We start from the raw sequence: 13,409 nt of genomic DNA on the forward strand, positions 1-13,409 counted from the left end.
CTAGAAGACCCTTTGAATTTGCAAAAATAAATACAATTTTTAAAGTTTTACTTACATTTTTTTTCCATTAATTTCTTTTTCTACGAAAATCTTTCTTCGGTCAATGATTACAAAAACCCTGTGAAACAATTTTCTTGAAATTCATCGTTTTTATATAGCCTTTTAAAGTTTCCTTCAAATTAAAAAAAATGTATCGTTATCTTTATACGCTCAAAAGTTATGATTCTTGCAACGAGAAAAGTAATTTTAGACTACTGTATGACGCGACACACGCGAAACGACGCACGCGGCGTCTTTTTTCGCGTGGTGCCGTGTCGTAACGCGTCATGTCGCCTTGCGTTGTGTCGCGTCGTGTCGCGTGTCGTCTCGTGTTGTGTTGAACTTAATAATCTACAGAAAATCAAATTGACGTTATCGCTTAATTTCTGATTCTGTCAGATCAACTTAAATTGGATAGTTTTATCTTGAAAATTCTATTCTGTTCAGAGGACAGCTCTCTAATAAGAATGCTGTCCAGGAACAAATAAATCACTACTGACAGCCAATTTTATAAGTCGCGCTTCTATTTTGGCAGTTTGATATCAAAACTGATTTTGACTTAATCTTTGATATTTTCTTAAAGGTCTTTTACTCATCCTAAAACCTTCAACTATCTATCTATCGCAAAGTAGCTACAAAGTTTCCTTATAGCTTTTATAAATCTTTAACATTAAATATAAATACCCGTAAAAGATTGAACCGTTTTGCATTTTAAATGCTTCTATAGATAATCTACATCTCAAAGAATATATAAAGTCTACTGAACTCAAACTCTCAGAAACTCTCGCCCATCACAACAACTTGTCCGTTTTATATAAAATCTCTTCTGGGTTTTTTTTCTCCAAACTCCTGAGGCAAAGTGTGTTTTTTTTTTGTTATTTCTTGTATCAATTTTTCCCTTCCGTTTCCCGTCTGAGTCCTCTCTCCCATTGAATAAATATATAGTAACCACTTTATTTATCTTTTTATTTCTAAACTTGTTTTTAAATACAGAAATAATAAGGAAAACTTTCCGAACGCCGAAGACAAAGAGGATTTCCGTGTTTTTATCGATAAACTCGCCAGTCTTTCGTATGATAATATTGAAAGTTTGCCGATGAATAAAACTTTTGGCATTTCCAGCGATAAATATCTGGACACCCTGTTCAAGCTGAAGTGGAACTTTGAGCCGGAGCTAAGCAGTGGAACAACTGTCAAGATGAACATATACCAGACGATAACAGAGTTGGGTATTTGCCATTCGGTGAATACCCTTGTTGCCCGGTATAATTCTTATGAGTAAGTCGATAGAGAAAGAGAGGCAAAAGGGAGAGAATCGAAAGGATATAAAATTGAAGAGTATTTAATTTGAAATTTTCTGTCTGCCCCTGAAAAGATACTGGACGAGCAATGATTGGGGATTACTGGACCATGACGAAAGAGTAACAGTGCATCCATTGGATGGGGAAATCTATGCACAGATTATAAACTTATCAACAGCATACGATGTGTATTTTCATAGTGCCGGGGACATTCCGAATATCTCGAAACAGAAGTACACATTTCCCGAGAGTGATTATACAACTGTGGAACTGATTGCTTTGGAAACATTCACAACGCCTCGAGCCAAGGAGTAAGCAATAATATGGCAATTAGAAGTTTCAAAAACTTTTTGGTTTTATCTCTTTTTTTTTGTTTGGTCTTCGGTTGGTATTTTTGTATCTTTGTTGTTGATATTTTGGTTTTGTGGTTTTTTGATTTTTTTTAGATTAAAGGTAAATCAAAGAAAATGTCGATTTTCAAATGAAGCTGATGAAATGATGACCGTACCGATTTACAGCTATGGATTGTGTTTAACTGAGTGCAGGATGAAATTGGCTTGGAGAGCATGCAAATGTGTTCCACATTTCTATCGAAGAAGAGGTGAGAGTCAATTGAATAGAAATTTTGTCCTTAGTATTTTTTATTTCGATATCAAACAAAAAAATCCATGCTGACAAAAATGCCTTTTTAAAAAATTTCTTCCGAATCCATCGAGTGAGACATCAAAAGAAAGGTCTCTTTATTATCTTTAAATAAATGAAAACCAAAAGTTTCAATGTTTTTTTTTTTATAAATTTCCGAAAAAAATGCATTTTAATCCATTTCCGGCTAACGTTGCGTTTTCGCAACGTCATGTTTGAAGACTTCTGGAACATAACTGATTATATTTTTAAATAAACTAAAAAATTATTTGGAAAGATAGTCAAATTATTTAATCGACCTGTTTTTGGATTTTTTTGTAAAAAAGTTTTTTCGAGCTTTTTTGGGGCTATGAAAATTCGAGTTTTTCAAAATTTTGAGGTAACATTTTTGAACTTTTGAAAAATATAGTCAAAATTATAATTTTTCTAAATAGTCTCAACTACAGGTAAATAAGGGTTCAAATTATATCCTAAAATAGTGCTTAAATAATTTATTTGAGTTGCCTGTTTTTCAGGTAAGATGAAAGCATTACGTTGCGTTTTCGCAACGTTAGCCGAAAGGGGTATCAAAATTTTTGAGATAATTTTTTTTTACATGGACTATGAATAAATTTTATTTGAGTATTTTTATGAAGAAATTAACCAAATAAAGATACACTGGGTAATGAAAGATTGTTGAAAATAAAATAACAAAATTTGTAATAAGTTATACATTATAATTTGGTAATTTTATGCTTTCAAAGAATGGGATTTTGTGCGGTATTCATAGAAGTATTTTTGATGAATCGGGATATAACTTTTTGCAAATGCCATATATTTTCAATACTTTTAGGAACGCTTCATCCAGCGCATTTGATAGTCAAATATAATTGATCAGTTCGAATCCGATAATTAGCTTGTAGCGTTATCATATAAATCAATTCCATCCATCGTTATGATGTTTTCACGAATTGAATTTGGCATTGGTATGTTGACAAGTTTTCCCTTTATTCGATCAAACTGTTTTGCCTAATATATTGGTGGATCCATTAAATGATTTGATAAGACTGTTACAATTGTTGTTCCAGCGAACAGGTGCAATTTAATTTTCATTATCGAATGCAAAATCAATGAAACCATGACTTATTCTCATTTGTTTGAGTTCGGTCAGCTCTGATTTACCACTTCTATTCTCACGAACTATGAATGTAAATACAACACAAGAGTTGGTTTTTTGCTCTGCATTGAGAATAAATCAAATTACCTGTAGAAAGACGGTATTCTAGTTTGTGAGACTTAACAAAAATTGTCGATTGTTGGCGGGTGCTGATTTGGTTTATCGATTTTTGAAAGGAATCAATTCAGAGAAGTTATCACTAAGTAATTGCACTACGATAAGAATTGATTGAAGTAGTAACTTTTATCATTTTTTCGACAACATCAAATATACTGTCACCAAAACGATGTCGCAAGTGTTTCAGACAAAACGTTTTTTTCTGCAAGAAATGTAATATCATATCCAAAATGCTTCGATGAGTACCACACAAAAAACCTTTCTTAGTAAGCATAAAATATTAAAATATAATGTTTAACTTATTAGAAATTTTGTTATTTTATTTTCAACAACCTTTTATTACCCAGTATATCTTTATTTGGTTAATTTCTTCATAAAAATACTCAAATAAAGTGATTCATACTCCATGTAAAAATAAATTATTTCAAAAATTTTGGTACCCCTTTCGGCTAACGTTGCGAAAACGCAACGTGAATTTTCTGGAAAACCAAAAGCTTTTCCAAAATTTTTTTTTTTCAGATTTCCTCAAATTGGGCCAAAAACAGATAGTGTGTAAAATTTCAAGTTTCTAAGTCAACTGGAACTAGTAGCCACTGGAAATGGGTTAAAAAAATTCTTCCGAATCCATCGAGTGAGACGTCAAAATAAAGGTCTCTTTAGCTCTATTAATAAATAAAACTAAACTGTTAGAATTTTCTTTTTTTTAATACAAGGTTAACCCCTTGTCGAAAAAAATGCTTTTTTAAACAACTGTAAACTTTCAAATTCATCGAGTGGACATCAAAACAAATGTCCCTATTCATAAAAATTAAAATTCAAAAAATTTCTTTAATAAATACAAATCTAGATTTTTGATATTCTTATATTGGGAAAACAAATATTTGCTTTGATTTTAAGCTTCCACGTACATTTTCCACTCCTACAAATTATTTTAATAGAATTTTCTTGGTGAATTTTTAATTGACCATAATCATTAAAATATGTGAAAAATTAAAAATTTTAATTTGCCAACAATGTTTAAACAATTTATTTATGTAATTTATTTATAAACTTCTCGAAGAAGACTCTTCATTCCTCTCCATATATTATCCCACTCTTATAGCCTCTGATGTATACTTAAAATTTGCATCTCTTCATTAAGTACTCAACTGTTTTTTTGCGAGTCCTCTATGTAAATTGTAACATTGCAAAATGATAAAATGAATAATAAATTAATATCAATCCCCTTTTAATAAAAATTAATATACCATATTGCGTTACAGGGTGATTCCAATTTTTTTTAAATTTTTTTATAGTTTTAAATCAAAGTCATTTTTAATTATTTATCAATATTTTTGACTTACACAAAAAAAAATTGTTTAGTAAAAGGATTGAAAATAACGGTAAATTAGTAGGAATAAAGAATGTTTCTGCGAAACATTACCTTATTTTGGTTCCACTTTGCTTATTTTTGACTGAATCTGGTATCACCCTATCTCACAAAAAAAAAAAAATGATATTTATGTTCTGTAAAGAACGGAAAAAAATTAATTAACTATTTTAAGCATTTTAATCTCTCGTGTAAATGCAGATTTTTTATATAATAATTCTGTGTATATTTTTCTTTTTGCGAATATGCAAGTGCGAGTCAGTTGGTTCTGGGTTTACACACCAGAAAAAGAGGTCCATACACATAATTATTTATAAGAGTATGATGCCGACATATTCCAACCATCCATTTGTCCGGGCTATCAATTACACAGCGTGCGTCCAGCATTCAGTATTACGGCCAACCAACTTTCAAAGCCTTCTCATTGTGATGGGCAGCAGCACAAGTTCATATATAAATAGGCCTCCACTGCAAAGCGTATATAATTGTAGGGCTTCAAGGTATCTTTAGTTCATAATAATAAATGAAGGTCCTTGCGCGTATATAAAGTAGGTATAGAGCACTGGGTTGAAAGAGTGGTGTTAATGTTTAAAAGGACTCTTCATGGTTTATAATTGGTAAAATCCGCTTTTTGGTTAAAATAATGGAGTAAGAGTAATTTTACTTCATTTGAATAATTTTTATTGTAATTTTCGTTTTAATTGCAAGCCTCTGCAAGCCCCATCCACATTCGCCTCCCCCCCTCTCCTCTACAACCACCAAATAACAACGCCAACGCACACTTGAGGGTCAATTTATTGTTCAACACAGTTCAATGGGAAGTAATTGAAAAGTTCACCAAACACCGCGCAGTGAAAAATTACTTTGGAATATTAATTTTAGTTCGATGCCTGTTTTTATGGAGGAGGGAAAATCGAGGGGGCAAAAAAGGACTTTAGGTTATGATGGGTACCAAATATGCCACCAACTGTTGTAACATTGTGAAGAGGATGAATGCACTATGCACACGTCGTTCGTCCTGGTGTTTTTCCTCCTGCAACAAAATACATAAATATATATACTTGTTTTGTGTAATGTACAAAGTGAAGTGTTTTTTTTGTTGTTTTTTTGGAGCTGGAGATGAAAGTTTGTTGGCAACACACATGAGTCTCGCTGCTTTGAGGCTGTCAGATTGGGTGGTGTGTGTGTGGAATGTGTGTGGCGAACCAAAGTTGTAATAAATCAAAATTAAAAGGTCAAAGTTTATTGGTCTATATTTTGGCCTAACAATTTGTTTAAAAAAAAACACACACACACACACACACACAAACGATGAATTACCCACAAAAAGGGGTCATAATAGTTGAACGTGTATAATAAAATTGAGCTGTTTTTTTATATAATTCATTAGCCAAATAAATTAATTAAAAAAAAAAAGCAACAAGGGAAAATTGTTTTGCTTTTGTTTTGTTTTAATTAAATTTGTATATAAAGTAAAATTGATAAAATTTGATGTTTTTTGAATTTTTAATGAAAAGATAATTATTTTAAATTTTTACAATATTTATGCAGGTATGTAAAATTGATTTGGAATAAACTTTAGAAAAAAATGTGTTTAATTTAATTAAATCAGTTTATTAGGCATATAAGCCTAAGTCAGTATATAATGAAAAACAATAGAAATTAGTGAAGTCCTAAGCTAATATTTATGTGTCTGATTAACATTCATTTATTTGATTTTTATGATTTTAAATGATTAAATACTAAAAGTATGCAGTAAATTATTTCCAAAAATCGATGGATTTGGATGAATTCTTTTAATATGATTTTTTTTCGTCAAGGGATTAATATTGGATTTTTTTTTCGAAAATCTATGAGAAGTAAATTTTTAATTTTTTTCCTCCTCCTTATACTCCTGTTCACAATGAACTCATATTTTTAAAAGAAAAATTTTTATGAGACTTTGAACCATTTCTACTAAATATTTTAATTTAATTATAACACATAATATACATAGGTATACTGAACATATTAAAAACAAAATATTTAGCTTTGTTTAAAAAAATAAGAAAAATAAAATTCAGTGCTAATTATTATTACATCGGGGTCTGTTCGTAGAATTTTTTTTTGTCAATTTTTCAATTCGCCAAAATTATTTAGCCATTTTTACTTACAATATAGGTATGCACTTTATATCAAGTTATGCATTCGCACAAAAAAAAGTTCAGATAAAAATCAAAAATTACATTACTATGATAGAGAATGGGGGAAAAAATGGGTCTGTCTTTCTGTCAGTCTGCTTCAAACTTGTTAGCAGTTTTTGAATCTTGTACAGACCCAAAACACGGCTCATACGATTTTGATAAACAAATTAAGGCATTAGTTTTTTGAAAAATTTTTTTTTTTTTTTTCAAAGATCCTCGATTTTGAATTTATTTTTTCTAAAATTGCATATTTAGGTACATACATACATTTACCAGATTTGTATAGTATTTAAGTTGTTCGAATTTTTGATATTTTGAAATTTGATTATTTTGCAAAATATTGTTTAGCAATTTTTGTTTTGTTTCCAAAACATCGATTTGCATTATTCACTTTGCCATTCTCATCTGGCATCATAATATGATTTCGGATGGTTTTATTTTCTTAAAGCAATCATATTGACTTGGTTTTCATGTCATTTTTTTTGGATAGTTCTACTTTAAGAAATGTTTTTGTAGTTTGAAAAATAAATTTAATTTTATATTGCATATATTTTCGTTTAAGTTAAATTTCTTATTGAATTAAATTAAAAATATTCTTTTGTTATTAAAAAAAAATTGTATTTTAGCTGTGATTTTTATTACAGTCTGTAAACATCGACCAAAACTTATCCGTCTTCAACGGTTACGACAGCATACTACGGATATGAGCCCAACTGCTTCGCCATTTATACTAAAGGTCACTTAATCTGAAATATTAATTTTAATAATTTTTTGCAGTGATGAGGTTTGCCTCTGATCTAATTTTCCAATTGTTTGAAGGAATAAAACAAAAAAAAAAATCTTCACCGTTGGATCATTAAAATAATCCTCTTCTTACATTACTTAAAAATTAAAAAAAAAAAAAACTAATGATAAACAATTTTGATTAACTACCAACAACCTAACGAAAACATTTATGTTGCTTTTTTCATTTAATTTATCAAAGCAAATTTATGTTCAAGTTCAATTTTGATGCTCTTTTAACATTTTTTTCTTTTTTTCTGTCTCCCTTTTCAACATCAAAACCAAGCCAACCAAAAAATCAATATTAAACAAAAGAGTTGATGTTCGAACTTTTTTCTGCACTTTTTGTGATATTTACTTATAAATGTATTGAGATGTGTAGATCCATTTCAATATCCTGGAGGACACATTTTTTTCTATTTATTTTACATAAAATATACTTTGATCTGAACTGATTGAGATAAAAACACAAAAATTCCCATCAAAATGCATGCGGATCTCTTGACAGAAAATCAGCTTTGATATTATTGCTCTTTGAACTTAAATGTATTTTAATCAGAGAAAAAGACATTTGGTTGGAAAAATTTTCCATCTCTTCGTATCCTAATCTTTGATTTCATCCAACTATATCTTCACAATTTTTTTTTATATTTCAATTCATGGTGCTGCTGCTAACAATTGCATGCAATTTTCTTGCTAACGACGATGTTGTTAGTTTTTGTTAGCCATCATTATTCGCGTTTTTTTATTTCTTCTTTTCTCTCCGGTCAGACAGGATGAGTCTGAAGAGATGAAAAGAAAAGGATACTAAGGACTTTGGATAATCCAATTTTCACAAGCTAAGTAATAATGCCATTCTTGTCTTCCTTTTTTTCTTTCTTGTTTCTTTGTGGAAACTTTTTACACACACATTCTCCACGCTGAGGCATGCAACGTTCTGGATTTTCCGCAATGTACTTTACAATCTTGTGATGCTTGTTGTGAAAAAAAAAAAAATAATAAAAATAATATAAAACAAATCGTCTAATGGCTAATATGTATACAAATACATTGTACACAAACACACATACGTAGTCAAGGGCGGAAGGATTTTTCCTGTTTGTGATTTCATGGGGCTTTCATGTTTGGCTCGAATAAAAAGTAAGTATCCTCTTTTTCAATTTTTATCTTTTACTATATTCTTTGTGTCTATTTAATGTGTTTTATTTTATTAGTATCTATCGTTCCCACGATGTGTTTTTTTTTTTTTCATTTTGAACAACATAACACGCACATATATAAGAAAGAAGAAGAATTTAATCATCTAAGAAATAAATCTATTTTTTTTTTCTTTATTTTTTGTATTTTCTATGGAAGCTGTTTGCTAGGGAATTGTGTTTTATTTTTAGATGGTAGCAATGGACATTCTTGAGTTAGAAAACAAAAAATAGAAAAACAATTTATTGTATCATTATATTGGAGGAAAAAAAAATTCAAAACAATATTGATGATGAGATAATTTATATTTATCGCAGTTGTAGACAAAATCAGATTTTTAGTTGCAGACTAAACAAAAAAAAAAAACATCTTTTTTGTACACACTACACAAATACAATTATTGTACTGAAAAAATAGTCTGTTCAAACTGATAAAGATTAATCGAACTTATTATGAAAATAGTTGTTTTAAAAAATGTGATTAGAATTGGATCATTGGGGTAAATTAAATTGTACATGGCGACTAGGACTTCTACAGAGAATTCCTACACTCAGAAAAATAATTTCTAACACAGAGCTATTTTAAGTGGGTAAGTAAAAATATGTGTTTAAAATAACGTAGTCTTGGTTAAAAACTCAATAGTTCTCATTGCTAAAATCAACGTAGTCGCCCCAGCTATGTTAAATTGTTTAAAATTACCAGTTAAGAAGGTTATTTTAACCGATCAACGATCAGGACATCCTCGGGACAGCTTGGGACATGCTCGGGACATGCTCGGGACAGGCTCGGGACATGCTCGGGACATATTCGGGACATCCTTGGGACATGCTCGGGACATCATCGGGACATCCTTGGGACATCCTCGGGACATCTTCGGGACATCTTCGGGACATCTTCGGGACATCTTCGGGACATCTTCGGGACATCTTCGGGACATCTTCGGGACATCTTCGGGACATGCTCGGGACATCTTCGGGACATCTTCGGGACATCTTCCGGACATCTTCGGGACATCTTCGGGACATCTTCGGGACATGCTCGGGACATATTCGGGACATCCTTGGGACATGCTCGGGACATCATCGGGACATCCTTGGGACATCCTCGGGACATCTTCGGGACATCTTCGGGACATCTTCGGGACATCTTCGGGACATCTTCGGGACATGCTCGGGACATCTTCGGGACATTCTCGGGACATCTTCGGGACATCTTCGGGACATTCTCGGGACATCCTCGGGACATCTTCGGGACATCTTCGGGACATCTTCGGGACATCTTCGGGACATCTTCGGGACATCTTCGGGACATTCTCGGGACATCTTCGGCACATGCTCGGGACATATTCGGGACATCCTTGGGACATGCTCGGGACATCATCGGGACATCCTTGGGACATCCTCGGGACATCTTCGGGACATCTTCGGGACATCTTCGGGACAACTTCGGGACATGCTCGGGACATCTTCGGGACATCTTCGGGACATCTTCGGGACATGCTCGGGACATCTTCGGGACATCTTCGGGACATCTTCGGGACATCTTCGGGACATCTTCGGGACATCTTCGGGACATGCTCGGGACATCTTCGTGACATCTTCGGGACATGCTCGGGACATCTTAGGGACATCTTCGGGACAACTAAGGGACATGCTCGGGACATGCTCGTTACATGCTCGGGACATCTTCGGGACATCTTCGGGACATCTTCGGGACATCTTCGGGACATGCTCGGGACATCTTCGGGACATGCTCGGGACATCTTCGGGACATCTTCGGGACATCTTCGGGACATCTTCGGGACATGCTCGGGACATCTTCGGGACATGCTCGGGACATCTTCGGGACATCTTCGGGACATGCTCGGGACATCTTCAGGACATCTTCGGGACATGTTTGGGACATGCTCGGGACATGCTCGGGACATCTTCGGGACATCTTCGGGACATCTTCGGGACAACTTCGGGACATGCTCGGGACATCTTCGGGACATCTTCGGGACAGCTTCGGGACATCTTCGGGACATCTTCGGGACATGCTCGGGACACCTTCGGGACATGCTCGGGACATCTTCGGGACATCTTCGGGACATCTTCGGGACAACTTCGGGACATGCTCGGGACATCTTCGGGACATCTTCGGGACATCTTCGGGACATGCTCGGGACATCTTCGGGACATCTTCGGGACATCTTCGGGACATCTTCGGGACATCTTCGGGACATCTTCGGGACATGCTCGGGACATCTTCGTGACATCTTCGGGACATGCTCGGGACATCTTAGGGACATCTTCGGGACAACTAAGGGACATGCTCGGGACATGCTCGTTACATGCTCGGGACATCTTCGGGACATCTTCGGGACATCTTCGGGACATCTTCGGGACATGCTCGGGACATCTTCGGGACATGCTCGGGACATCTTCGGGACATCTTCGGGACATCTTCGGGACATGCTCGGGACATCTTCGGGACATGCTCGGGACATCTTCGGGACATCTTCGGGACATCTTCGGGACATGCTCGGGACATCTTCAGGACATCTTCGGGACATGTTTGGGACATGCTCGGGACATGCTCGGGACATCTTCGGGACATCTTCGGGACATCTTCGGGACAACTTCGGGACATGCTCGGGACATCTTCGGGACATCTTCGGGACATCTTCGGGACATGCTTGGGACATCTTCGGGACATGCTCGGGACATCTTCGGGACATGCTCGGGACATCTTCGGGCATGCTCGGGACATCTTCGGGACATCTTCGGGACATGCTCGGGACATCTTCGGGACATCTTCGGGACATCTTGGGGACATCTTCGGGACATGCTCGGGACAGCTTCGGGACATCTTCGGGACATCTTGGGGACATCTTCGGGACATGCTCGGGACATCTTCGGGACATGCTCGGGACATCTTCGGGACATCTTCGGGACATCTTCGGGACATCTTCGGGACATCTTCGGGACATCTTCGTGACATCTTGGGGACATCTTCGGGACATGCTCGGGACATCTTCGGGACATGCTCGGGACATCTTCGGGACATCTTCGGGACATCTTCGGGACATCTTCGGGACATCTTCGTGACATCTTGGGGACATCTTCGGGACATGCTCGGGACATCTTCGGGACATGCTCGGGACATCTTCGGGACATCTTCGGGACATCTTCGGGACATTCTCGGGACATCTTCAGGACATCTTCGAGACATCTTCGGGACATCTTCGGGACATCTTCGGGACATGCTCGGGACATCTTCGGGACATGCTCGTTACATCTTCGGGACATGTTTGGGACATGCTCGGGACATGCTCGGGACATCTTCGGGACATCTTCGGGACATCTTCGGGACATCTTCGGGACATCTTCGGGACATCTTCGGGACATATTCGATTCAAGCTCGGGACATCTTCGGGACATCTTCGGGAAATGCTCGGGACATCTTCGGGACATCTTCGGGACATCTTCGGGACATCTTCGGGACATCTTGGGGACATCTTCGGGACATGCTCGGGACATCTTCGGGACATGCTCGGGACATCTTCGGGACATCTTCGGGACATCTTCGGGACATTCTCGGGACATCTTCAGGACATCTTCGGGACATCTTCGGGACATCTTCGGCACATCTTCAGGACATCTTCGGGACATCTTCGGGACATCTTCGGGACATCTTCGGGACAACTTCGGGACATCTTCGGGACATGCTCGGGACATCTTCGGGACATCTTCGGGACATCTTCGGGACATTCTCGGGACATCTTGGGGACATCTTCGGGACATGCTCGGGACATCTTCGGGACATGCTCGGGACATCTTCGGGACATCTTCGGGACATCTTCGGGACATCTTCGGGACATTCTCGGGACATCTTGGGGACATCTTCGGGACATGCTCGGGACATCTTCGGGACATGCTCGGGACATCTTCGGGACATCTTCGGGACATCTTCGGGACATTCTCGGGACATCTTCAGGACATCTTCAGGACATCTTCGGGACATCTTCGGGACATCTTGGGGACATCTTCGGGACATGCTCGGGACATCTTCGGGACATCTTCGGGACATCTTGGGGACATCTTCGGGACATGCTCGGGACATCTTCGGGACATCTTCGGGACATCTTGGGGACATCTTCGGGACATGCTCGGGACATCTTCGGGACATCTTCGGGACATCTTCGGGACATTCTCGGGACATCTTGGGGACATCTTCGGGACATGCTCGGGACATCTTCGGGACATGCTCGGGACATCTTCGGGACATCTTCGGGACATCTTCGGGACATTCTCGGGACATCTTCAGGACATCTTCAGGACATCTTCGGGACATCTTCGGGACATCTTCGGGACATTCTCGGGACATCTTCAGGACATCTTCGGGACATCTTCGGGACATCTTCGGCACATCTTCAGGACATCTTCGGGACATCTTCGGGACATCTTCGGGACATGCTCGGGACATCTTCGGGACATGCTCGGGACAACTTCGGGACAGCTTCGGGACATTCTCGGGACATCTTCGGGACATCTTCGGGACAACTTCGGGACATCTTCGGGACATGCTCGGGACATCTTCGGGACATCTTCGGGACATCTTCGGGACATCTTCGGGACAAC

General features: G+C 37.3%; 1 protein-coding gene across 5 annotated transcripts in view; it reads left to right on the forward strand.

The window, feature by feature from the left end:
- LOC129917915 (sodium channel protein Nach) overlaps nucleotides 1-13,409 on the forward strand; it is a 90,450-nt gene that overhangs the window by 48,633 nt on the left and 28,408 nt on the right. For 3 of the 5 annotated variants that reach the window (XM_055998141.1, XM_055998144.1, XM_055998145.1), the window contains 4 exons: nucleotides 1,033-1,317; nucleotides 1,415-1,651; nucleotides 1,787-1,941; nucleotides 8,665-8,730. In XM_055998141.1, coding sequence (XP_055854116.1) covers nucleotides 1,033-1,317; nucleotides 1,415-1,651; nucleotides 1,787-1,941; nucleotides 8,665-8,730 — 743 coding nt within the window. The remainder of the gene's footprint in view (nucleotides 1-1,032; nucleotides 1,318-1,414; nucleotides 1,652-1,786; nucleotides 1,942-8,664; nucleotides 8,731-13,409) is intronic. The other 2 variants (XM_055998143.1, XM_055998146.1) reach the window with 2 other exon arrangements.

This window comes from Episyrphus balteatus, chromosome 4 (genome assembly GCF_945859705.1).
Source record: "Episyrphus balteatus chromosome 4, idEpiBalt1.1, whole genome shotgun sequence".
Taxonomy (NCBI): Eukaryota; Metazoa; Arthropoda; class Insecta; order Diptera; family Syrphidae; genus Episyrphus; species Episyrphus balteatus.